A 27,826-nucleotide genomic window follows, 5' to 3' on the forward strand; every position below is an offset into this window, starting at 1 on the left:
AACCCTAAACACTCCTGCAATACTGCAATATAAAACCCTTACACTACTGCACTACTGTAATATAAAACCATAACACTACTGCAATACTGCAATATAAAACCCTTACACTAGTGCAATACTGCAATATAAAACCATAACACTACTGCAATACTGCAATATAAAACCCTTACACTAGTGCAATACTGCAATATAAAACCATAACACTACTGCAATACTGCAATATAAAACCCTTACACTAGTGCAATACAGCAATATAAAACCATTACACTAGTGCAATACTGCAATATAAAACCCTAAACACTCCTGCAATACTGCAATATAAAACCCAAAACACTCCTGCAATACAAAACCATTACACTAGTGCAATACTGCAATATAAAACCCTAAACACTCCTGCAATACTGCAATATAAAACCCTTACACTACTGCAATACTGTAATATAAAACCATTACACTACTGCAATATAAAACCCTTACACTACTGCAATACTGTAATATAAAACCATTACACTACTGCAATATAAAACCCTTACACTACTGCAATACTGCAATATAAAACCATAACACTACTGCAATACAGAACCCTTACACTACTGAAATACTGCAATATAAAACCCGTACACTAGTGCAATATAAAACCATAACACTACTGCAATACAAAATCCTTACACTAGTGCAATACTGCGATATAAAACCCTAAACACTCCTGCAATACTGCAATATAAAACCCTAAACACTCCTGCAATACTGCAATATAAAACCCTTACACTAGTGCAATACTGCAATACAAAACCCTAAACACTCCTGCAATACTGCAATATAAAACCCTAAACACTCCTGCAATACTGCAATATAAAACCCGTACACTAGTGCAATACTGCAATATAAAACCCTAAACACTCCTGCAATAATGCAATATAAAACCCTTACACTACTGCAATACTGCAATATAAAACCCTTACACTAGTGCAATACTGCAATATAAAACCCTTACACTAGTGCAATACTGCAATATAAAACCCTTACACTAGTACAATACTGCAATATAAATCCATAACACTACTGCAATACTGCAATATAAAATGCTGCAACATAAAAAGCAGAACAAGATGATCATTTATTTAAGGAGCTCAATTATGAATTAAATTAAATTAAATAGTTCATTTAATTGTGTGAATATTGGAGAGGGGATACATTTGCTTGTCATTGTTATATACAATGTTTATATAGTTATGAGAGTTGCCTGTTATATAAGGTGTCTGAATATTTCATATGATTTTTCCAATGCTTTCAAGAAAGCAATATTGGGGTGTACAGTAGTGTGCTAATGTATTAGAACACCCCAAGACTTGTTATTAACATCTTTTATAGACATACCTGCATGAAAAGCACTGGGTGTGAGAATTTCAATTTCCGTGATATACAAACAATAGGTCATTTTGTGCTTTAATTAGGCATCTTAAACAACTTCTAAAAAGTCTCCTGCATTTTACCATGTGTGGCTCTGTGTTCCCTTTCTCTTACTATTCTAGATTACACTAATTGCATGTGTGGCCTGTTAAAGTCACCCATTCAATTACTAATTTGCCTATTACGACAATTTTCCAAGACTTTCAGTTCCAGTGGTTTGATTTCATATGCACAACACATGAAAGCAGAAGCATTGGGGTGTTGTAATAACTGTGCACACCACTGTATGCTGAAAGAGGAAGTCCAGATCACTAAAGAGCAACCCCACCTTTCCTCTGTGAAGTGATGCACTGTGAATATTGTTTTAGATTAACACCCAGGAGGAACTCAATAATTAGATTTCATTACCCTGCGCTGCAGTGATCCAAACTCTTGAATCTTCAGTAATTAAGATGAATAAACTCATTCTTCTTCCAGTTTTACACCACATGCCACACGCCAGATGAAATCTGCATCTCTCTTGCACAGAATGAAAGCTTGTCCAGTTTTCGTGTCAGTATGAATGGCTTTGACTCAATAAAACTGCAATCTATCTTGCCAGGAAAAGCATTCCATACTTCACAGACACGCTGCTGGACAAAGCAGCGGTGTGTTATTTATCTGATAATTGTGAAAGTTAAAGCATTTAAAATGATACTGTCAAACCCTTTTACTATTCAAAAACAGGGGCTGAGCAAAAATTGTAACAAAACGCATTAACATTTAACCAAAAAGCTGGTAAAAGAACAATTAAAACAAGTGTTGCTACAAGAGATATCACTGCTTCCCCTGCGTGTTCTGAGCTGAACCAGCCATTCAGCAGCAGGCTGTGCTGTAAATGGGGGCCTTGGTGACGTTTGTTTATCCACTGGAATACAGGATTTGGAATCTCAATAAAATTGAATGGCCGAGAGATTTTACATGTCCTGTTTATAGAGTATAATGAAGCTCCCTTTCAGTACACAGGGGTATGTCTCATTTGGAGACTAAATGGACAGTGAAACAAAGAGAGTTTCCAGAGGCAGACAGTGAGCCTCAAAGTTTTGTTTTTTTTCCTTTTCTCATACTGTGCACTGCAAGCAATCAAGATAAAGAGTGAACCCATCTGGAGAATGTCTGGGTTAGTTAGACCTCCCCTCTGTTAAAGGGGTTGGAGCTAACAAACTAATTCCATTCATCTGGCCTGTTGTCCACTTCCTCTCGCTATTTAGATCTCAAAACGTGCAGTTTTGAAAGAAACACATTATACAAAAATGTTGTTCCCATTTTAAAACATGCTATCTGGTACTACTCTAGGTTAAAGAAAGTCCTCAGTTTGCTTGCCTTGTTTTTTTTTGTTGTTTTCAATCCCTTAGCAGTGTCTTCTGCAATATTTTACTGCCTGCAACAGGAATGAAAGTGTTGAAGGGGTGGGGACAGTTACAATCTCCAGGTGAGGTGCAAGACCACTGCAAAGCAGAGATTTTCTGTAACTTTGTGTATTAGCAGACATCATATTTTAAAAGATGTTTGTTTCTTCCAGAACTGCACATTCGAGATGTGGGAATGGAACAGCGTGACAGATAAGATGTATGAGGTTATTTTGTGAGCTACCACCTTAATTTAAATCAGAGACCAGTGAGGGTTTCAATTAGCAGACAGGGCTAATGCATCACCTTGAAGGGGCTTTACACCCCAAAGAGACTTTTCATGTCCGCTAGCAATTTGTTATTGTTTAATGTTATCCGGAATTTTAAATTTTAAATTGTCTAAAATTGTATGACCTTAATTGATAGGAGAGAATTCACGGTGTGGAAACCCGGCTATGGCAAAAATAAAAACTATATGAACATAATTTTGATCTTTTATTTCACATCATGTGATCAAAGAAACTACAGAATTTATTGCAAAAGTCTACCGGATGTATTTCAGTACAGTATTTCATGTTAGATTTCAAAATTCTTAATTAGTCATTTGGCAGATGCTTTTATCCAAAGCGACTTGCAGACTAGGGGCGAACAGCAACAATGTCTCATCCAAAGGATGGAGCACAGGGAGGTTAAGTGACTTGCTCAGGGTCACACACAGTGAGTCAGTGGCTGAGCCAGGATCTGAACCGGGAGCCTCCTGGTACCAAGCCCTTTAACCACTGGACCACCAAGCCTCTTAATGTCACATTTTCCAGTTCTTCGTTAAGTATATGGAAAACTACAAAGCAGTATGTAAGTAACTCAATATTTTAACACAACATTATTCAGCAGGTTTAATTCAACTTTATGAAGCAAAATGAGTTCATTCTACAGGGTGATGCAACACTTTTGGCCTGAGCTGTAGCTTGAAATTGCAATCATTGTGTGTGGTTCTTAATGCAATGGCTCAAATGTGGTGCTCTTTCATTTTGTACTGTGTTCAGGTGCTTTGATCTGAGTTCAGGAGCTACTCTTCTGTTCTAGCTCACTGCCATAGGCATGTGTAATGTAGGCTGGATCAGCCGTGTCATTAAAGACTAAGAGCTAGCTCCTAATCTCTAAACACAAGAGTCGCTCCTGAACTCAGTTCACACAAAACATCTACAAGTAAAACAGCCCATTATTTGAGTGCTTGAAATAACTCGGGATCAATTCAAACATCAGAAAATAAAGAAACAATAAAAAAGTATATGTATGAAAAGGTAATACATGTCTGTTTCCTTTTGTGCAAAAAATCCCATGGGGTCCAATGTCCTTTACAGATTTATGCATTCTTATTATTTCATACTTTTTTTTCCATTATTGTTTGGGATGCTTTGCTTTTTCATGTTTGTGTGTTGCAATTATTATTTATTTCTTAACAGACACCCTTATCCAGGACGACTTACAATTGTTACAAGATATCACATTATTTTTTACATACATTGACATTATTATTAGTATTTTTTTTAAACATACAATTACCAATTTATACAGTTGGGTTTTTACTGGAGTAATCTAGGTAAAGTACCTTGCTCAAGGGTACAGCAGCAGTGTCCCCCACCTGGGATTGAACCCACGACCCTCTGGTCAGGAGTCCAGAGCCCTAACCACTACTCCACACTGCTGCCCATTTCCAGCTTGTTCTTACAGCCCTCCACCCTGTTTCCTCAGGACACTATAGATACATTGCAATTCTTTCACATGCAGCCTCTAGCTATCAGAAATTCCTTTATAGGGTGTTGGTTACTAGACACTGCGATCTCAATGTAAACGCCTGTGTTTGATTTCGCTGCACAGGACCTTAGTGAATTCTGTGAACTCCTGCTGGTACGTTTCTCACCGCTGCAGCACCCTGCCCTCCACAGATAAGTGAAGCTCGACAGGGCTGCGCTCAGCCTGCTGAAAGACTGGCTCCTCCGGCACTCAGCTTGAATACACTGAAGTCTTGAGACTGAGGGCTGTGTCTTTGTCCACAGGGCTTGCTGTGAAAGGAGAGGCTGACAGCGCTGGAGGATGGAAAGCTCCGGTTTTCATTAAGAGCCACTCACCAGGTTTAAACAAGATCAGGACAGAAAGTGAAATAAAGTCTTCCTTTATTAAAGAGCAAGTAACTTCTTATTGTTGACCGTTTCCTTGGTTCAGTTTGCAATCATACCGAGTGGTTCTTATTTCAGTTCCTGTCTCTTGATATTTAAGATTATTTACCCGGACTGCAGCAGCTGCTCTTCTGTGCTAGTTGCCTGTCTTAGAGATACGTGACATAGGCTAGATAGTATTGCTATCAAAACAGAAGGAAACTTGGTCCAAAGTGGCGGCTCTTACTGCTATAAAGATACATGGTTACATAGTATCTGTGGCAGGCAACTCAACAGCAGCTCCATTCTTTGAAGCTCCACTAGAGTGCAAATGTATCAGAGCTGCCCATTGCTCTACATCTTGGAAACACATGCAATTTATTAAAAATAGTAAGAGAAAAGGAACTCGTAGCCACACATGGTAAAATGCATGAGACTTTTTAGAAGTTGTTTAAGATGCCTTATTAAAGCACAAAGTGGTCTACCATTTTCACACAAGTGCCTATTATTTCTATATCACTGATTACATATTTCAAACTATTAAAACGGGCTACACTGTGCTGAAATACACTTTGTTTACATGTTTACTTCGCTGGTCTTTGGTCCCATTTTTTAAAACTCGAAGACCCCAGTATTTCACTTCCAGCTCAGTTACAGATCCAGTATTTCACTTCCAGCTCAGTGACAGATCCAGTATTTCACTTCCAGCTCAGTGACAGATCCAGTATTTCACTTCCAGCTCAGTGACAGATTCTACAGCTTACTGCCAACGTGATTCACATGCAACATGTGCTTCAGATACAGTCTCTTCTTTCATTGTTCATTTGTTTGTGCATCACTATGTAAACTGCGTGTCCCCTATAGGAATGTAATGCACAGTGTGTGTGTGTCCCTGCACCAGGACTGTGCAACACACTTATACACTGTAAAAGGAAAGACATGCTCGCTATCTATTCACTGCTATCAATACTAAAAATACACTTTTCTACTAGGCACATTTCTTAATGAGAGCAAGCATTTACTCTGCCAAAGAGGCGCATCATTTGAAATTGGCAGGAGCTGCTAAATTTAGAACGCTTGCCTTTCCTAAAGTGGATGAATTGGCAAGAAATGTAATCATAAACAAAAGCAGCCTTGATTCCCTTTGACAGGAGAGGAGCTGCCTTGCATTCCTAAATGAGCTCACTGCATTATATAATGATGTGAATATATCTGGGGGCTGAATCCATTAAATCACACCTGTGGGCTTTGATCGATTAAAAATAACTGATCGATGAATCTTGTCTACCCGAGTACGGTATCAAAAAATGGTGCGTGAAAAAGAAATCTTGAAAAATGTCAAAGGGTAAAATGTCAAAAGGGTACTTCTGAAGACCTTGGCAAAAGGGCAACTGGAAGACCTCCCCGATATTTCACAAGACCTCAGAATGAAGAGAAAAACACTTGCAACATTTGCTCCAGTGCTTCATTTTCACAGTAATACTATGATAGTATCACCTTAGTCGCAAGTACGTTTATTACAAAATGGTATTCAACGTATTTCTTTTAAACAGTATCAGAAAATGAACAGCTATGGGGCTCCCGAGTGGCGCATCCAGTAAAGGCGCTCTGCATGGAGTGCAGGCTGCACCCTATAGCCTGTAGATCGCTGGTTCGAGTCCAGGTTATGCCATCGGCGATTGTGGCCGGGAGTTCCCAGGGGGAGGCGCACAATTGGCCGAGCGCCGCCTGGGTGGGGAGGGCTTAGGTCGGCAGGGTAATCCGCGGTTTACTGCACACCAGCGACTCCTGTGGCCGACAGGGCGTCTGCAGGTCTGCTCTACAAGCCACTGAGATCATTGTCCTCTGGCACTATGGGACTGGTGGTTGGTGGGACACGTTTCGGAGGATGCGTGTGTCTGCCGCCATTTCCCCGAGTCTGCGCTGGATTTGCAGCGGTGAGCCGGGATAAAAATAATAATTGGTCATTCCAAATTGGGGAGAAAACTGAGGTAAAATTCATTGCCGACGACTAAATTTATAAAAAAAAGAAAGAAAATGAACAGCTACATCATACTTTCTCTTCCGTTAAGCTAAACAAAATAGCACTCAGTAAGTTACCTCCGTTAGTCTGAAACTTGAAAACTTCCGGTATACCAAAAACAGCAATGGCATTTAAAAAAATATTTTAAATGAGTCACTTTGGCTAATATATTTCAATGCAATTTCATAGCACTAGCAAACAGGTGTGATGAATCGGTTAACAGAGTGAATGATTCATCGCTCAACAGAAAATGTCAAGATTAAAACCCCTAACACTGTGGTGGTGGATTGCATGCTTTCACCTTCTCTCGACCTGCCTGGAGTTTCTATATTGTGAAGAAAGCTTCTTTGGTGGCATTTAAAAAAAACAAAAACAACAAAAAAAACATTGTGCTGCACGATGCATACAGTATCCCACTCCCCCCTGGGTTCCAATCACTCCCAGATCCCAAGTGAAAAGAAGTTCATCCTCATGAGCACTGGGTTAGAGAAGCTGAGAGCTTCTGTCACCCAAAGAGTGAAACGAGAAGACACTCCCCAGAGACAGGTCACTTCTATATATAGTATTATATTGTTAGAAATCATATTTTAATTTTTAAAAAAATACAGTACTTAGAATCATTATCCATGTCAGCTGGCTGTCTACCGTGCAGGAGACAACATTTATGATGAAATAGGATATACTGGAATGTTCTGAAATCTGCCATTTGAATTAATGAACTAAAATATTCATTAATTGTGCTACAGAACGTTCTAACCAAGCTCCAGCAGAACTGGACGCAAGGTTCTCTAGACACTTATATGCAGATGCCTCCACTATGTCACCCATCATTTCAAAAAGCTCAAAAATCAGGAGAATTTTAAGGTCAAACTAAAGGAAACTAAAACAAGTAGACACATTTTATGGCATTGAAGAAGGCGCAAGCTGAAATGTTTGTGTATTTGACTTAGCTTCTTATAGTTGCCCTCTAGCCTGTTGGTGTGCAGTGTACTCACAGGTGTGCAAGGAGAAGTGTTTGCGCTCTGCAGATGGGGGGGCTGCCCTGAATGAAGACAAGAGCTCCGATTCTCCCAGGAGGTGCTGGATGGAGTGCAGCTGGAAGCAGGGATCAGACAGCAGGACTGCAGCGGCACGAGCTACCCTGCAGAGACATGAGAGGAGGAACACAGTCATTAGCACAGCTACCCTGCAGAGACACGAGAGGAGGCACACAGTCATTAGCACAGCTACCCTGCACAGAGACACGAGAGGAGGCACACAGTCATTAGCACAGCTACCCTGCACAGAGACACGAGAGGAGGCACACAGTCATTAGCACAGCTACCCTGCACAGAGACACGAGAGGAGGCACACAGTCATTAGCACAGCTACCCTGCACAGAGACACGAGAGGAGGCACACAGTCATTAGCACAGCTGCCCTGCACAGAGACACGAGAGGAGGCACACAGTCATTAGCACGCCAGTACAGACCTTCCCTATACAGAAAACAAAACTATTTTAGAAAGCTTCACTTTAGGAAGCTACTCAGGAAGTTAGTTTAAGAGCTCCTTCATCATAGTTGTTTCTTGCTCGTTCAGTAACATTCGCAGTGCAAGCACTTTATGAATATAACCCTAAACAGTTTACTGTTTAAATTACTGGCTACATTTTCAATAAAAAAGTAGTCTTTTTGTGTTTTAATATTTAGTATTCAGTCATATTTTACTTTTGTATTTATTTAACATTTTTCAAAAAATGACCATATACGTATTAAATGTATTGCTTTAAAATACTGTACATCAAGATACTAGAAATGATCAAACTTTAATTAAAAAAAAAATCTAAACCATAGGTTCCTTACACTGCACATTTTCACATTTGTTCACTGTTTAAAGGTTTCAACTTTTACTAAAGGAATAACATACAAGACCTTATACTAATGAGAGACCCGAAATTATTTTCAGTGCGATATACTGTACAGTGTCACAAAAAGCATTCAGCCACCCATGCTGGTTTGTGGTGCTGGCCGTTGGATCACCCCTGCTGGTTTGTGGTGCTGGGCGTTGGGACACCCCTGCTGGTTTGTGGTGCTGGGCGTTGGGACACCCCTGCTGGTTTGTGGTGCTGGGCGTTGGGACACCCCTGCTGGTTTGTGGTGCTGGGCGTTGGGACACCCCTGCTGGTTTGTGGTGCTGGGCGTTGGGACACCCCTGCTGGTTTGTGGTGCTGGCCGTTGGGGCACTCCTGCTGGTTTGTGGTGCTGGGCGTTGGGACACCCTTGCTGGTTTGTGGTGCTGGGCGTTGGGACACCCCTGCTGGTTTGTGGTGCTGGGCGTTGGGACACCCCTGCTGGTTTGTGGTGCTGGCCGTTGGATCACCCCTGCTGGTTTGTGGTGCTGGGCGTTGGAGCACGCCTGCTGGTTTGTGGTGCTGGGCGTTGGGACACCCCTGCTGGTTTGTGGTGCTGGCCGTTGGATCACCCCTGCTGGTTTGTGGTGCTGGGCGTTGGAGCACGCCTGCTGGTTTGTGGTGCTGGGCGTTGGGACACCCCTGCTGGTTTGTGGTGCTGGCCGTTGGATCACCCCTGCTGGTTTGTGGTGCTGGGCGTTGGGACACCCCTGCTGGTTTGTGGTGCTGGCCGTTGGATCACCCCTGCTGGTTTGTGGTGCTGGCCGTTGGGGCACGCCTGCTGGTTTGTGGTGCTGGGCGTTGGGACACCCCTGCTGGTTTGTGGTGCTGGGCGTTGGGGCACCCCTGCTGGTTTGTGGTGCTGGGCATTGGGGCACCCCTGCTAGTTTGTGGTGCTGGGCGTTGGGGCACCCCTGCTGGTTTGTGGTGCTGGGCGTTGAGGCACCCCTGCTGGTTTGTGGTGCTGGGCGTTGGATCACCCCTGCTGTTTTGTGGTGCTGGGCACTGGGGCACCTCTGCTGGTTTGTGGTGCTGGGCACTGCGGCACCTCTGCTGGTTTGTGGTGCTGGACACTGGGGCACCTCTGCTGGTTTGTGGTGCTGGACACTGGGGCACCTCTGCTGGTTTGTGGTGCTGGACACTGGGGCACCTCTGCTGGTTTGTGGTGCTGGGCGTTGGGGCACTCCTGCTGGTTTGTGGTGCTGGCCGTTGGACCTCCCCTGCTGGTTTGTGGTGCTGGCCGTTGGACCTCCCCTGTTGGTTTGTGGTGCTGGCCGTTGGACCTCCCCTGCTGGTTTGTGGTGCTGGCCGTTGGACCTCCCCTGCTGGTTTGTGGTGCTGGCCGTTGGACCTCCCCTGCTGGTTTGTGGTGCTGGCCGTTGGGGCACTCCTGCTGGTTTGTGGTGCTGGCCGTTGGGGCACTCCTGCTGGTTTGTGGTGCTGGCCGTTGGATCACCCCTGCTGGTTTGTGGTGCTGGGCGTTGGGACACCCCTGCTGGTTTGTGGTGCTGGGCGTTAGGACACCCCTGCTGGTTTGTGGTGCTGGGCGTTGGGACACCCCTGCTGGTTTGTGGTGCTGGCCGTTGGATCACCCCTGCTGGTTTGTGGTGCTGGGCGTTGGGGCACGCCTGCTGGTTTGTGGTGCTGGGCGTTGGGACACCCCTGCTGGTTTGTGGTGCTGGGCGTTGGGGCACCCCTGCTGGTTTGTGGTGCTGGGCGTTGGGGCACCCCTGCTAGTTTGTGGTGCTGGGCGTTGGGGCACCCCTGCTGGTTTGTGGTGCTGGGCGTTGGATCACCCCTGCTGGTATGTGGTGCTGGCTGTTGGGGCACTCCTGCTGGTTTGTGGTGCTGGCCGTAGGATCACCCCTGCTGTTTTGTGGTGCTGGGCATTGGATCACCCCTGCTGGTTTGTGGTGCTGGGCGTTGGGACACCCCTGCTGGTTTGTGGTGCTGGCCGTTGGATCACCCCTGCTGGTTTGTGGTGCTGGGCGTTGGGGCACGCCTGCTGGTTTGTGGTGCTGGGCGTTGGGACACCCCTGCTGGTTTGTGGTGCTGGGCGTTGGGGCACCCCTGCTGGTTTGTGGTGCTGGGCATTGGGGCACCCCTGCTAGTTTGTGGTGCTGGGCGTTGGGGCACCCCTGCTGGTTTGTGGTGCTGGGCGTTGGATCACCCCTGCTGGTATGTGGTGCTGGCTGTTGGGGCACTCCTGCTGGTTTGTGGTGCTGGCCGTAGGATCACCCCTGCTGTTTTGTGGTGCTGGGCGTTGGATCACCCCTGCTGGTTTGTGGTGCTGGGCGTTGGGGCACCCCTGCTGGTTTGTGGTGCTGGGCGTTGGGGCACCCCTGCTGGTTTGTGGTGCTGGGCGTTGGGGCACCCCTGCTGGTTTGTGGTGCTGGGCGTTGGATCACCCCTGCTGGTTTGTGGTGCTGGGCACTGGGGCACCTCTGCTGGTTTGTGGTGCTGGGCACTGCGGCACCTCTGCTGGTTTGTGGTGCTGGACACTGGGGCACCTCTGCTGGTTTGTGGTGCTGGACACTGGGGCACCTCTGCTGGTTTGTGGTGCTGGACACTGGGGCACCTCTGCTGGTTTGTGGTGCTGGGCGTTGGGGCACTCCTGCTGGTTTGTGGTGCTGGCCGTTGGACCTCCCCTGCTGGTTTGTGGTGCTGGCCGTTGGACCTCCCCTGTTGGTTTGTGGTGCTGGCCGTTGGACCTCCCCTGCTGGTTTGTGGTGCTGGCCGTTGGACCTCCCCTGCTGGTTTGTGGTGCTGGCCGTTGGACCTCCCCTGCTGGTTTGTGGTGCTGGCCGTTGGGGCACTCCTGCTGGTTTGTGGTGCTGGCCGTTGGGGCACTCCTGCTGGTTTGTGGTGCTGGCCGTTGGGGCACTTGTTGCTCATTTTCTCCCACTCAGACCGCTTGCGTAATAAATATCTTGGAATCCATGAATACATAAGCTTCCCCTCTTCAAAGACTTTAAGTAGCAAGCTGTCACACAACAGCAGTACATTCAATTTATTACAATGTAAAATTACATGTGTTCTTCTGTTACCCCCATTCCGTGAGATAACTTAAATGTTCTACCCGAGTTCCATCACAATTAAATAAGCTGTTCTATAAATATGAAAGTGCAACACAGATCTGTCTGTACAGACTGATGGACAGGTAACTTGTTATACCCTCAGATTGTGATACTCTTCATACCGTACATACAGGCACCTCCACTGTGCATCAGGGGTCTCTAGTGCACTTTCAGGATGCTTTCAGAGTGCAGTTTACAGCCTGTGTAATCACTGGGCTGTATACTCAAGTTATTGATCTTTCAGAGCTGCTTTTAAATACACAGTAATAAAACGAAGCACTCACTAACTAACCGTGGCAGCTGCTGCATGCTGGAGAATTCAAACAAGCACATTCTCTACATGCCTCCTAGTTAGAAAGAAAATACACAAAATCCAAAACTCTGTAGACTCTGATGTTCCAGGTCGCTGGTTTAACACGTTCACCTGCCTGCTGACTGTGAGCCTGGGAAGCACTTAGACAAGAAAACTTTTCATACATCTTTTCAGAAGTAAATAAAACAAAGAAGGTGGTTGGTTTCCATAATTAGCTAAATGTCAGCTCTGCATGCCACAGTGAATGAGAACGTGCTCTGTGCTCCTCACAAGTTGCCCATTCATTTCCCCATATTGCCCCAGATGCTGGCTTTATTAAAGGAGTGGGGGTTATTTAAGGTGCTACTGACGGATCAGTTCTGGTTGAAGAGAGAGCAGTCCGGGGCACCTCAATTATCCAGGGGTATGAAACAGAAAGGGCTCTATGATTCTGTAACAGGTTTCTTTAGCACTACTGAACAGTCCAGTCTGTTTAGCATGTCAGTGAAAGGGCTCAACTTGTTTAGACCTGGTGCTGGATCCTTCAGGTCCTCCCTTATTAAAGTGTATCCTGGTAAAAGCACAGCAAAGTGAGAGGCAGAGTAGATGCATGGTAAAGCACAGAGAGGTGTAGTGCAGCATATTAAACATGGTAAAACTATGGGAAATGCACAGTATAACCAATGTCAAATTACAGTGCAGATTTACTGTGGGCAACTTTTTGGTACCATGGTAAAGAGCTATTAAACAAAAACGAAAAGTTCATTCACAAAACTGATGCGTTTTCCCATCACTGCGCTTTCATCTGAACCAGAGTTTCAGCAGCAAAAAGTTACAGCAGATGCCAAACCAGTGACAAAACATGAAAGGAGGAGGAACGTGCTGATTATATCACTCACTGCAGTCCCATTTAAAAAACTCAAAACCAGACAAAACACTTTACAAAATAAAATCAATTCCCAGAATAATGAAAGGTGTTCTTTCACCTAGAGGTTTTACATAAATACACAGTATAATTGTCCCAAAGACTACAAATAGTGTTACCAAAACACCCAAATATAAACATACAGCTTTGAAATGTCATAATAGCAGTAATGTGTGTGTCCTGCATCCAACCCCCCCCCTCCACTACCCTGAATTAAATCACTTCAGTAAAACAGAAAAAAATAATTACATGTATTTAATTACATGTATATAATTACATGTATGTAGTTAGCTTCCAAAACTGACTGCTTTGAATAAAGTCAATACTACGTTTAGACACAAAACTTTGGATCACAAGCAATTATGCATTTTCCTGCAAATGGAGATTGCTAAATTTGATCCAAATTTTTATAATTTCAAAATTGTGAATAAAGTTTGAGATACTTTTTTAAAATCACCTATGATTCCCTCCCTTAAACAAACTGCTGCTTGTGGCAAGCATGTAGAGTGGGAGGAAGCTTACATACCTACAACTAAACTACCTGTGGGGAATGTAAACCATCTGGGCTTGCAACAAGGGCTGCCTTTTATGGAAGAATACAGTAAACCATCTCCTAGGAATTGTATTTTAGCATCAAAGCAAAGATGGCAGGACTGTGCCTTCGCAAGGGAAGGAAGGAGTTAATACCCCGAGTCTGTTTAATGAATGACAGCAGCCCCTCCATCAATCCTCAGAATGTCATTATTGAGCTTACTGGGGTGTAAAGGCTGCTTCAAGTTCAAAATGAGGAAGTGATAGATATAAGACTGATGGGTGCAGCTGCTTCATTTCCTGAAAAGGACACACTCTTTTAAAAAGATTTTCAGATCTCCAGGGGCCAGTTTTTCAATACTTTGGTAATCGGATTTCCGTATTTGCTCGGGATTATATTGTGAAATTGGGTTTATCAAAACATTATAATGCGATCGGGATTTCTGTGATACGGATTTCGCTTTGGTAATCCCATCGCACTTTTAAATCGCGATTAAATGTTGTAATTGGGTTTTTCAGAATTTAAAGAGATCAGGATTACTTTATGCAAAATATGAGGATCATTTTGATCCTACTGCGACGGTGGATTTCACTTTTCATAGAACATAGATATTTTGTTTGAATTGATAGAAAACACACACTATATGTCCAATAGAGTATTAATACACGTTTCACATATTTATTTCAGTTTGGTATCCATGCTGGCAAATTAACAACGTGTGTCTGAGTGTCACATTTAGTGGTTTAGCTTTTATCAAGATCAACAGCTTTGTTTTCAGTTTATTTACATGATGCCCAACACATGTGCGTGTGCTGTGTAGAAATAAAGATGTAGGAAAATGACACATCTGTAATGTGAAACGTCGATGGAGGATCCTACTGAAAGTGCTTCTTTACAATGGCATCCCTCATGCCCCTCTAGCAGGTCCACCCTGTCTTTACAATGGCATCCTTCATGCCCCTCCAGCAGGTCCACCCTGTCTTTACAATGGCATCCTTCATGCCCCTCCAGCAGGTCCACCCTGTCTTTACAATGGCATCCTTCATGCCCCTCCAGCAGGTCCACCCTGTCTTTACAATGGCATCCTTCATGCCCCTCCAGCAGGTCCACCATGTCTTTACAATGGCATCCTTCATGCCCCTCCAGCAGGTCCACCCTGTCTTTACAATGGCATCCCTCATGCCCCTCCAGCAGGTCCACCCTGTCTTTATAATGGCATCCTTCATGCCCCTCCAGCAGGTCCACCCTGTCTTTACAATGGCATCCTTCATGCCCCTCCAGCAGGTCCACCCTATCTTTACAATGGCATCCCTCATGCCCCTCCAGCAGGTCCACCCTGTCTTTATAATGGCATCCTTCATGCCCCTCCAGCAGGTCCACCCTGTCTTTACAATGGCATCCCTCATCCCCCTCCAGATTATGTAATCCTCCATTTTGTAACAAAGATTACTTTTATCTGGATCGTTTTGTTCCGGTTTTTCAGAAAATGTCACTGCTGGACTACATTTATCAAGATTACATACAATTATGATTACTAAATCCTTTATTTTTTATTTTTTTTTAAAGTAATCTCGAGCACAAAATATAGGATTACACAATTCGGATCAGTTTGATCGAGATTACAAGTTTTGATAAACGACTCCAGCACTGTCACTACCCTTCCCCCTACTAACGAGCACCATTCAAAACACTCCACTCTCCGCTCCCCAGTATTCCCATGTCGTCAGTACAGGCAGCTGCCAAGTGAAGCAGAAAAACAAAGATGACAGTGTAAATATCTGCAGGAGACGGCGGTGTGGATTGAGACATGAGCTCGGGCAAAATTACTCAAGGAAAGAACAGGCAGTTCGCGGGCTTGCTGGGAAGCAAGGAGACATTACAGAAGTGTCACCTGAGTCACTGGCTGTAATTGATTAGAAAGTGCCTAGCACATAGGAGCAGGGCTTTATTACACTTGGGCGCTCACCCCAAACGGTCGACAAGCCCTTTCTGTACCGAGTGGAAGAAGGACGCACAATGAGGAGGCAGGCTTGTGAATGAGCACCAGGCTGTGTGAGAGCAGTCACCCCACTTTGAACCTGCAGCCAGAGCAGCACTGTATCGTGCCTTAAGAAAACCATTGGAAGCTATATTGACTGGCAACTTCAGAGAACAGGTATAAGTTACATTTATGGTTACATTGTTACATTTCCATTTGGATGTTTCCCACTGATGTTGAAATAATGATTTTAAATATATTTAAAACATATATTTAAAATATATTATCACTGGCATCACTTTCAATTACATACAAGTTTAGTTTCCTTCCACACAACTAGATACTGTCATAGGCACACTAAGAATATATGATTATATTTAACAGCAAACATTGCTAATGAATTAACACATTAAAAATAGCTTGTGGTGTTGTATTAATTCCTGACACTTCAGTTGATGTTGATTTTGCCAACTGTCCCCTGGCTATTGTTTGACATTTTTCAGCAGCACATGTTTGTGCCTATCCGATGTCAATATCACACAGGGATGGGAATTGGGCACGGATGGAATAAGCTTGTGAATTCCACAGTTTATCTATCCAAGTCCACATGGGTCTAATACAGCCCACAGCAAAACATGGAATGGCACTCAACACAATCACTTGCATTTCAATTTTTGTGAGAAGATGCAAGAAACTGATAGGAAAGCAGAAAACAACTCCCTACCAACACACACTACCTACAAACTACTGGGAGCTGTCCATTAGCCATGGTGCTGAAACAACACTTTCCTGCTACACTGTACACCCATGAACAAGGAGCTGTTCCTAACCATGGTGCTGAACACCCACCAAACAAGGAGCTGTCCCTAACCATGGTGCTGAAACACGTCCCTGCTACAATGCACACCACAGATTGGCAACTTTGAGGTAGCAGAGGGCCACAAAATCCACTTAACCACTTTGGCGGGCAACACATTTTTTTGAGACTACACATTGCCTAACTGAAAAATGTTTGCTACAATACAGCATGTTAAAAGGACAATAAACCGTGTATTACACAGTGTAAAACTGAAGTGTGCTTAAATATAAAAGCCCTATAATAAAAACTTTAAATACAAAACAAAAAATACCTGAAAGTCCATGTCAGTTGTATTTTTTTTATAGTGCTCTACGTTTGAAAGACATGGCTGTGGTGTGTTTATAAAAGCTACAGATTGGAAAGGGTCAAGACATAGGAAAGCAATGGGGCTCCCGAGTGGCGCATCCAGTAAAAGCACTCGCTAGAGTGCAGGATGCGCTCTATAGTCTGGACGTCGCGAGTTCGAGTCCAGGCTATTCCACAGCCGACCGTGGACGGAAGCTTCCAGGGGGCGGCGCTCAATTGGCCGAGTGTCGCCCGGGGGGAGGGAGGGTTTAGGTCGGGCAGGGTGTCCTTGGCTCACCGCGCACCAGCGACCCCTGTAGTCTGGCCGGGCGCCTGCGGGCTTCCCTGTAAGCTGCCCAGAGCTGCGTTGTCCTCCGACGCTGTAGCTCTGAGGCGGCTGCATGGTGAGTTCGCAGTGTGTAAAAGAAGCGGGCGGCTGATGGCACACGCTTCGGAGGACAGCGTGTGTTCATCTTCGCCCCTCCCGAGTCAGCGCAGGGGTGGTAGCGGTGAGCTGAGCCTAAAAAAAAATAAAAAAATTGGGCATTTCAAATTGGGGAGAAAATAATAAAAACTAATTGGCAACGACTAAATTTAAAAAAAAAAAAAAAAAAAAGACATAGGAAAGCAGACATTAAAAAGGAAAATATTTTGTTCACGTACCTTTTAATGAACACGAGGAATCTAATTTATACAAAAATGCTCACAGAGAAATGAGAAATTATGATGAGAGGTATTTGTTGTGAACTTTCAAAAGCAGCCACTCTGTGTTGTTGATTGTGGTGAACTCTTGTCAAATAAGGAGTTGATGCCATCAAATTTTCAGTGAGAAAACTGGTTGCAATGGGGTAGGTCTCTGTTTTACAACAGCTGTTTAAGACTGCACAGTTACTGGTACACCTGGTGGTCCCTGCTTGAAACACTGGTACTAGAGCTGAAAAGGTTGAAAACCTCTGCTCTCGTGTACCACGTGTACATAAAGGGTAGATACTATTTTGAGCTCTATTGAGGCTACAGGGATACAACGTGAATCTAAGGAAGAAGAATACATTAAGAAAGCCCTGGTATTTCACTCCCATACCACGTTGCTCTTTAAAGCCTTTGTATAAATAAGGCTGTATTTTGTTCACAGTTATGATGGATTTCACGATTTCTGAAGTGACTGGATGTATGGGTGTGTCTACACCACTCACGAGCGATGCCAGCGTCTACACCTGAACAGAACTCTGTTCTATGTCTCCCACACATTGCAGCAATCTTGACACAGCTCAAAACACAAATGCACGTGGAACACGGGTGAGGAGAAATTGATTCTTGATGTGCAGTGGTATCCTCTGCTCCATGATTGCTCAGTAAGTGCATAAAAAGGGCAATGCCTGGCAGAACATCGCAGGCATTATTGGTGTGTCTGGTGAGTGCATTTAATGTATCTATAACAATGAAATTCAATTATTTTCAATTTATCACTCAGCTGTGAGCTGGGATAGAACTAGTGCCACATCTGCGAAAGGAGTACGGAGTGTGTTTTATGTTGTAGTGGGTGAGGGGCTGCATTCTGCAGCAGTGACAAATGTCCTATCCAATTATGCAAGCTGAATAAACATTGGTATTGTAAGAAGTATATTACAGTGAAGCAAACCAGATCGTACATGTAAACGTCTCCAGTTCAAAATCATAAAATTATAAGCAACACAATTTAATGAAACAAACTGCTATTCTAGATGCATTGCTGTAGCAGATGGAATGCAAATACAATGTAAGTCTATTGTCTTGCCTCTGAACTGCTGAGCTGAACCCTTTTTAAGCACTCCACATGCACAGAAGCGTCCCGTGCAGAACTGCCTTTGGAGTGCCGTTAAATTTCATGATGCAGCGCAACATTAATGTGGATGAGACTGCATGTGTACACGGAAAAGACTTTGAATACATATTGAATAAATAACATTGCACACATCCCACTGTAGAGACACTACAGCTGCCCTTTTTGGCATGCGTATCTTTGACAGTGGTTAAACTTTTAGGACACATTTTAAATACTTAAACTTTTAACATCGCCAAACCACCACAGCAACCCCCAGAAGCAAAACAAATCACCATTCAGAGTCATAAAGTATTCATAGTTTTTTTTAAGATGCGTCACGATTCACAAAGCAACTTTAAACATAGATATTGTTTGAAAGATGACTGGGGTAAAATATACCCTCTTAAACAACAAGCAGAAATATATTGCACAAGCAGCACTGACTGGGGTAAAATATACCCTCTTAAACTACAAACAGAAATATACTGCACAAGCAGCACACAAAACACAATGAAGATAAATCAGGACTGTAACAAGCTTCTCATTCCTTACTGAAATGAACACGCTCTCTGAGAAGAGCAGACTGCTCATTAATGGGCAGCAGTGTGGAGTAGTGGGTAGGGCTCTGGACTCTTGACCGGAGGGTCGTGGGTTCAATCCCAGGTGGGGGACACTGCTGCTGTACCCTTGAGCAAGGTACTTTACCTAGATTGCGCCAGTAAAACCCAACTGTATAAATGGGTAATTGTATGTAAAAAGTAATGTGATATCTTGTAACAATTGTAAGTCGCCCTGGATAAGGGCGTCTGCTAAGAAATAAATAATAATAATAATAATTAATGCACATAAACAATGAGTTGATAAATGGAGGACTAAGAAATGAACAACAAGCATGTCAGCGATACTCAGTCAAAATCAGAGCCACCAGTAAGATGAAAGTTGATCCCCACCCATGAACCATGAAAGACAGACAGGTGCCTCCATTTACCAGCATTCTCTGATCCTCTCAATGCACTTTACAAACACCTCCATTTCCCAGCGCTCTCTGATCCTCTCAATGCACTTTACAAACAGGTGCCTCCATTTCCCTGCGCACTCTGATCCTAACTTAACTAACTTCTTGTTATCTTATAGAAAAAGTGGAGCTCTCCTGTATTGAATGACATAGAAACAATTCACCTTGCCCAAGGTAACCGGCCCTGTTTTTCAGCACATCTCCACTGAATCTGGTAGGAATTGTGTTTGTTTAATGGCTCATTAAAGAGACATCCCCCTTCTGTCCTCATTGTGTCTTTCAAACTGTTCACAACCTGGTTTCCACTCTCGCTGCGAGCAGATACGTGTACTAGTTGTGAAGGACACCAGGAAATATGATTCCATTCTCTCAGACAGCCAAGAGGAAGTAGAGAGGAGTGAGAGTGGAAATCTGGGGCATTTACAAGACATTCAGGGATCTGAACAGCAATGTTAAGAGCTCCCTGTACGAACCTCTTCTCAGTCTGTGCTGTAACAATAAGAAAGCTAGTATGGGTGTGAAACATCAAGCCAAGGCAGAGTGGGTCAGTCTCGAGTCAGCGAACACTCAATAATGCTTCTGTGTTTTAGTATCATTTTAGTGTCTTTCTATTTTAAAACAACTGAATTTGATTGCAAGAACCTTGGTCTCAAGTGCAACCCGAGGAGTTGCTACTAAAGCAAAAGGTTTTGACAAACATTCTCTGACATTCTTCTTAACTAACAGATTCTTCTTCTTCTTCTTAGATTCACTTTGTATCATGTTATGTTTCCGCCATCACTTCCCAGTGACTTTCTTAAACTGAGAAGTTTAAAGCACCCCTGTGGCCTTACCAGAGCTCTCAGAATCATGTCTGATGTCAGACTGTATCTGTTAACCTGCCCCTGCAACACTGCCTCCAGTGGATGTAGGAAATACATCCATAGCACATGCCAAATAAAACAAACAAGGGTGAATATGGAGTTAAAGGGTGACTGTATCAAAGATAACATTCTTTATAAATGTCTGATTTAAAAAAAAAATACATCATGTTTGTATTCCTGTTCCAAATAGTTTTGAAAGATAAAGAGATGTGAAAGATTAAGAAGTCATTAAACGTCTCACTTCAGGGATCCACCACAGGCAAATCAGTGATTTATAATCAGGGGGCTGATCTTCGCTTTAACACTTTCAGCACAAAGTAGCTACCACCCCCTAATTTCAGAGCTGGAAAAGAAAACATGGTCACTGATATGAAACTTAGTATATTTTATATGTTTGAGTGGAGTTCTCTTTCCTGTACTACTAGAACGCTCTGCAGTATTGAGTGGAGTTCTTTCCTACACTACTAGAGCGCTCTGCAGTGTTGAGTGGAGTTCTCTTTCCTATACTACTAGAGCACTCTGCAGTGTTGAGTGGAGTTCTCTTTCCTATACTACTAGAGCACTCTGCAGTGTTGAGTGGAGTTCTCTTTCCTATACTACTAGAGCGCTCTGCAGTGTTGAGTGGAGTTCTCTTTCCTATACTACTAGAGCACTCTGCAGTGTTGAGTGGAGTTCTCTTTCCTATACTACTAGAGCGCTCTGCAGTGTTGAGTGGAGTTCTCTTTCCTATACTGATAGAGCGCTCTGCAGTGTTGAGTGGAGTTCTCTTTCCTATACTGATAGAGCGCTCTGCAGTGTTGAGTGGAGTTCTCTTTCCTATACTGATAGAGCGCTCTGCAGTGTTGAGTGGAGTTCTCTTTCCTATACTGCTAGAGCGCTCTGCAGTGTTGAGTGGAGTTCTCTTTCCTATACTACTAGAGCACTCTGCAGTGCTGAGTGGAGTTCTCTTTCCTATACTACTAGAGCGCTCTGCAGTGTTGAGTGGAGTTCTCTTTCCTATACTGATAGAGCACTCTGCAGTTTAAAGGAGGGGGGGGGGGCTTTTTATTTGACATGCAGTGTTGAAGAAAGCAAGCTACAAGAAAACAATCTGAGAAATAAAACACACTAAAGGTACTGTGATTTGCTTTACCCAGGAGAGCTCAGCTTCTATAAGGCCTCCTCCTCCCACTAGTGGCTCAAGCAGGTTACAGCATCCTATTCAGAGAATGCTGCTATAAAATCCCTCCTGTATCTTCCCCCAGCCAATCCCTGCTTTCCCAGTCCCACAAGGCACCACCCCCTGGACTCAGAGCCTCCTTGTAAATAGAGCTGGGAGTGAGGTAATGAGCAAAACAGGGGCTGAGATACAAGGCAAGCAAGCCAGCAGAGAGAGTGAATGGCATCAACTGAACACACAGGAGTCACAGAACAACTGCAGCCAGCAGCAGAAACACAAATCAATGCCAGTATTAAGGAGCAGGAGGATTTGTAAAGAGAGAGGGGCAGTCTGCCCATGTTTGTGATCACTGAGTGAGCTAATGCACCAGGAGAGGGGTGCATATTTCTCAGGAATGGGGATGGGGGGTGGGGGTAAAACCCAGGACTTTACCTGCCTGTACTGCAGCTTGGACAATCCCTCACACACTCAAGCTGAACAGCGGCTGCTGTTGTGAACCTCCTGAGGATCAACTCTGCGTCTCATTAGCACTGGTCTGTCCGGCAGCCAAGCCAAGACCGGATTCTCAAGCCCTGATCTACTTTAGAGAGTGTGTGTGTGTGTGTGGAAAAGAAGGGGGGGGGACTTTTTTTTTTTTTTTGCCTTGCATTTCTGCGGCAGCTGGCTCTGTTTGCAATACCAAAAACCCTCCGCAAGAAACGCTTTAAAAAAGTGCTTTTTCTGTTCTGAAAGACACCATCATTGCTCCCAAGCTACCTTCCTTTGATCTTCCTCTATCGATAGCCCTGGCACGCTGGAAGGGTAAGGAAGCACTTTCTCTGTTCTTCTTTGAAATTGCATATGGATTTCTGAGGAATTTAAACAATGCTTTAAAAGTTCAAAGCTCCGGTGATGTGAGAGTTTAGGCATTGAAAGACTCGAAACAAAAGAACTGCGGATTATGGTACAGTTCTACGCAGTAGCCTCTGAGCTAAAGGGTTTTTCTAACGGCAATTGCGAAACAGACCGACCAACTTATACCTGGGTCTTAAATTAGAAGAAGCAGTGGTGGGACTGTGCTCAATTGTATTGTGGCAAACTCGCATTTGACTCTTTTTTTCTGGAGCCTTGTGTGTAAATTCTTGCTGCTTAATCTGATTCCAAAGTACAGGAAACACCTTCATAGCCATGAACTCATTCTAGAAGAACAAAAAATAATTATTAGGATTCCCATTTACTGTACTTGACCCACCAGCTTCAAGGTTTACTGTCTAATACCTGTCTGCAAAAACTACAGGATCTTGTACAAGAACTGCTACTGGATATATCCCCAGTCTAGACTACAAGCACTTCTCTCTGTTTATCATATTAATCTGGGACTCATCTGGCACTACACAAGACCAGGTCTCAAATGCCAGGGGAACTGCTGAAGGTACAATGAGTAGTCTTTCAAGGCTTCTGGTGGTGGGCTTGCTTCTGATGCAGAAGGAAGTGGAAGGAGACTTTTCAAACCCCCATGGCTGCCCTTCTTCCTGCATCTGTGCCTCAGACATCCTGAGCTGCGTCAACCACAAACTGCACCAGCTGCCTGCAGTGCTACCCCACTGGGCGACCACTCTGGATCTCAGCCATAACGTCCTGGCCCAACTGGGCAACGGGGGCTTCTCTGGACTACCCCGGCTCCGGACCTTGCGTCTGGCCCACAACCAACTTCAGCAAATCTCAGAGGGGGCTTTCTGGAACGCCAGCAGCCTGCGTCACCTGGACCTCTCCTTCAACAAGCTGGAAGTGGTGGAGCAGCACTACTTCCAGGAGCTGGTTAACCTAGAAGTGCTCCTGCTCTTCAAGAACAGCATCTCCCGGGTTGACAGCCAGGCACTAGCAGGGCTGGGCAACTTGCACAAGGTCTACTTCAGCTTGAACCTTCTAACCAACTTCCCTTTCTTCTCCATCCAGGAGCCCAGCCACCCCCTCCTCAACACCTTGGACATCTCCTCCAATCGTCTGCGCACGCTGCCCATCGAGAAGGTGAAAGCCCTTCCAGCTAACGTCAAGAACGGCCTGTACCTCCACAACAACCCATTGACGTGTGAGTGCAGCCTCTATAAAATGTTCCTGCACTGGGAGAAGCTGGGCTTTGGGTCCGTGCACGACTTCCGGGAGGAGCACACTTGCTTGGTATACGGGGAGCCCAGAGCCCAGGTCCGATTCTTCCGTCACGTCCGCATCTTTGAGAACTGCACCTTCGGGCCCCAGACGGAGGCCCCCGAAGACAATCTGAAGGCGTTTGTGGGCGAGCCACTGCTTTTCAGCTGCAATACCTCTTTCAATCGAGCGCACACCACGTACGCCTGGATAACTCCGCACCAGGAGTTCATTGCCCCGCCAGGCAACGCCAACAAGACTCTGATGATGTACAACAACGGCAGCTTGGAGATCAAGGAGGCCCAGATGGAGGACTCAGGGGTTTACGTCTGCATCGCCCTCAACCACCGGCTGCTGCTCAACGAAACACGCGAGGTGAACGTCACAGTGTTGACGCGGCACTATGAGGAGGAGTCCTTCAACACGGGCCTGACTACCCTCTTCGGGTGCTTGGTGACTTTGGTGCTGATCCTCATGTACCTCTTCCTGACCCCCTGCCGCTGCTGGTGCCGCAAGCAGCCCACTCCCAGCCCTGCTAACGAGTGCAGCGCCCAGTCTTCCATCCTGACCACCACCCCTCCAGCCACCACCGAGGGCCCCGGCCGCAAGGCGAGCACCACCAAGCACGTGGTCTTCCTGGAGCCCATCAAGGAGGTGCAGAACGGCCGGCTCAGGGTGGTGCTGGGGCGAGACCACCCCAAAATCCAGCAGCTCAAGTCCGACACTGATTCCATCACCTCAGTGTTATCCGACGCACCCATAGTGCCCTAGTGGGAGGAAGGTGGTAGTATCTCCTATTCCGGATCTAGGAAGGTCTACAAACACCCTCAAACACAAGTCTCCTCCTTCTCAAACGTCTTAAATCGGATTTGCTATTGACAGGAGTGGGTCTTAAATCGCACAAATAGTTCAGTGAATCTGATCATTGCAGCACTTAATTTTGGACCCAATGTGGGAGAATACACCAGGCTCAGCCATATAATATACTTAAACCGATAGAATACCATTGTTACTAATCTTAGCCTTTGTCAGATTTTGATAGCCATGGACTCATCTATGGACTAGCCAGTGACGTAGTAATCCACGCTCAAAAACTGCTTACTTTTCTGTTTCAGAGTCCCTGATGAACTCCCGTTGTGAACGTGCTTTCTCAACCTGCTTTACCTCTTGGCAACTTTTCAGGGGCTTCTGACTTTTGAACTGAACGACTTTCAGTGCGAGAAGCAGGCTCAAAAGATAAAAACAGTCTGCTGTCAGCTTTACAGGCAGAGGTCTCAGCCTGGGGTTGTTACCACAGAGAAACCAATCGCAGAACACACAACAATGTGACAAGTTGATGCTGATATTGTGTTGCCAGGATTCTTGCTTTTACAAACAGAGTTACTGAGAGAGACTGAGCAAACAACAAGGCTTGACATGAAGGAACACTATAGTTTTCTTCTTTGTTTTTAAACTCTAATAAACCTGCTTGACCCTTAAGGTAACTGTGTGTGTTTTTTTCTTTTGTAGTATTGTTGCTGTGTGCTTTTTGTACCTGAGTTTTTGGTCTATGCATGTGTTATAGTTTGTATGGTTCTGTGTGTGTTCATGCATCGGTGTCAAACACACGCTTTATTTCTGATCCACCTGCAGCAGTAGTCCGTGTTATTCAAGATATTACCCGCTTTGCATTTCTGACCTCTTTTGTGTGATTACAGGTTCCCATTCGGTATGCCTGGGATACACACAAACAGAAGAGAAGGCTGGTGTTACTTCAGAGCTAAGATATGAAAACTAACTAGGGGGGGTCAGGGTATCTAGGTTCAAAAGAGTTCTTCTGTAGTGCTTTACCTTGACCTTTCTGGAGGGAGGTGTAGAGACAGCAAGTGGGAATACGTTCAGCACTACCTTGCATATTTCTTACAGCTGGTATTCTTAAAGATATAAATGATTTCTATGAAAGACTGAATTAAAAGATTGTTAGGGGGAACGAAAAACTGTGAAAACATTTTCCAGATGGAACAGAGGTGATTAAAGTAAAATACATTTTAAATAGTAGATTATAATTGATTAAACACAAAAGTTAGCAATTTTGCTGAAGCGGGTAACTGCTTCAAAAGAAACACAACAGACATAAAGAAAGAAATCTGTACAATGAAAACGTAACTCAGCATAACAGTTATCAGCAGTATATCCACATAGAAAAACTGACATGCAGACAGGCAGGTGCCTCCATATAAACCCAGGTTCCAATACTCAGACACTGTGCTAAAGAATGTCCAACTTGAATCAGAATCGAATTAACGCTTTTCTAGATGTATTAAAAAGTGTGGACAGACAGACAGACAGACAGACAGACAGAGACGGGCAGACAGACAAGACAGACGGGAAGACAGACAGACAGACAGACAGACAGACAGGCAGACAGACAGGCAGACAGACAGGCAGACGGACAGGCAGACGGACAGGCAGACGGACAGGCAGACGGACAGATAGGCAGACAGGGGACCTCTTTTTCTACTTTTCTTCCTGTCATGAGGTATAGGCATCCCCAGAGGATGATAAGAAGAATCATACAACAATTGTTGAATAATCTTTTCATAAATAGATCTCATCTTGCATTCATTCAAACCCAACAAAAGACTGTCTGGGTGAATTGCACTGTTTCAAATTACTTACAGATTCAGGAAAGTAAGGAAAGTCATTCTCTGATTCCAGCTGTTTAACGAAGGGTTAAACAAACATACTCTGCTTTCCACACATTGTATTTGTTTTATATAAAGAATACTCCATGAGCTTGACTCATTGTTATTCAGTCATCCTCATTCCTGGAACTATTACAGCATTTCTCAAACATGCATGAAGTATTCTCTAGAAGCAGAATACATGTGTGTTCATTCTACAATACAACTGCTACACAGCATCTCTCAAGCACCATCTGTGAGGTGACTCCTGGCTGCTGAATCCCACGCTCTCTGTCCCTGCTACTGTGCACTGAGAACACTGTACAGAAGCTCACTCTCTCAGCATGGGCTTATAAGGCAGCATCCTCCTGAAGATCAACTGCCTGATAAAATTCCTTTTTTCATATACAAATATTCTCGGTCTATTCATATTATATAAACAGTGAGAGTTCATAATCATTCAAATACAGCCAACTTTATAAAACTCCAAGCAGCGGTGCACGTCAGCCTCCTGTGTGTATCTATAAAACAAACAGGAAGGGGCCCACTATAATCATTTAAAACAGCAGTATTCTGATCTGCCACCAATCAGTGACATCAATTAAAAAGAACAGCATTAATTAATATATATATATATATATATATTTTTAAAGAAAACACACACACACATATATATATATATATATATATATATATATATATATATATATATATATATATATATATATATACAGACATGCTCAAATTTGTTGGTACCCCTCCACAAAAAACGAAGAATGCACAATTTTCTCTGAAATAACTTGAAACTGACAAAAGTAATTGGCATCCACCATTGTTTATTCCATATTTAATAGAAATCAGACTTTGCTTTTGATTTTTTATTCAACATAATATTGTAAATAATAAAACAAATGAAAATGGCATGGACAAAAATGATGGGACCGCTAACCTAATATTTTGTTGCACAACCTTTAGAGGCAATCACTGCAATCAAACATTTTCTGTAGCTCTCAATGAGACTTCTGCACCTGTTAACAGGTAGTTTGGCCCACTCTTCCTGAGCAAACTGCTCCAGCTGTCTCAGGTTTGATGGGTGCCTTCTCCAGACTGCAAGTTTCAGCTCTTTCCATAGATGTTCGATAGGATTCAGATCAGGACTCATAGAAGGCCACTTCAGAATAGTCCAATGTTTTGTTCTTATCCATTCTTGGGTGCTTTTAGCTGTGTGTTTTGGGTCATTATCCTGTTGGAGGACCCATGACCTGCGACTGAGACAGAGCTTTCTGACACTGGGCAGTACGTTTCGCTCCAGAAAGCCTTGATAGTCTTGAGATTTCATTGTGCCCTGCACAGATTCAAGGCACCCTGTGCCAGGCGCAGCAAAGCAG

General features: G+C 44.1%; 2 protein-coding genes across 2 annotated transcripts in view; one reads left to right on the forward strand and one right to left on the reverse strand.

Annotated features, from left to right (window-relative positions):
• Positions 1-27,826, reverse strand: part of LOC117413968 (E3 ubiquitin-protein ligase RNF123) — a 201,156-nt gene that overhangs the window by 45,018 nt on the left and 128,312 nt on the right. Inside the window, exon 36 of the mRNA XM_058999315.1 lies at positions 7,973-8,118. Within this exon, the coding sequence (XP_058855298.1) occupies positions 7,973-8,118 (146 nt within the window). The remainder of the gene's footprint in view (positions 1-7,972; positions 8,119-27,826) is intronic.
• On the forward strand, positions 21,840-25,259 carry LOC117413969 (amphoterin-induced protein 3-like). The gene has a single exon (XM_034023472.3). The coding sequence runs from the start codon at positions 23,068-23,070 to the stop codon at positions 24,544-24,546; it is 1,479 nt and encodes a 492-aa protein (XP_033879363.1). The 5' UTR covers positions 21,840-23,067; the 3' UTR covers positions 24,547-25,259.

Source organism: Acipenser ruthenus, chromosome 25 (genome assembly GCF_902713425.1).
Source record: "Acipenser ruthenus chromosome 25, fAciRut3.2 maternal haplotype, whole genome shotgun sequence".
In the NCBI taxonomy this organism is placed as follows: Eukaryota; Metazoa; Chordata; class Actinopteri; order Acipenseriformes; family Acipenseridae; genus Acipenser; species Acipenser ruthenus.

What these genes read in the sequence shown, in the direction of transcription:
- LOC117413969 (XM_034023472.3), top strand. Translation starts at nt 23,068, where the DNA reads ATGAGTAGTCTTTCAAGGCTTCTGGTGGTGGGCTTGCTTCTGATGCAG.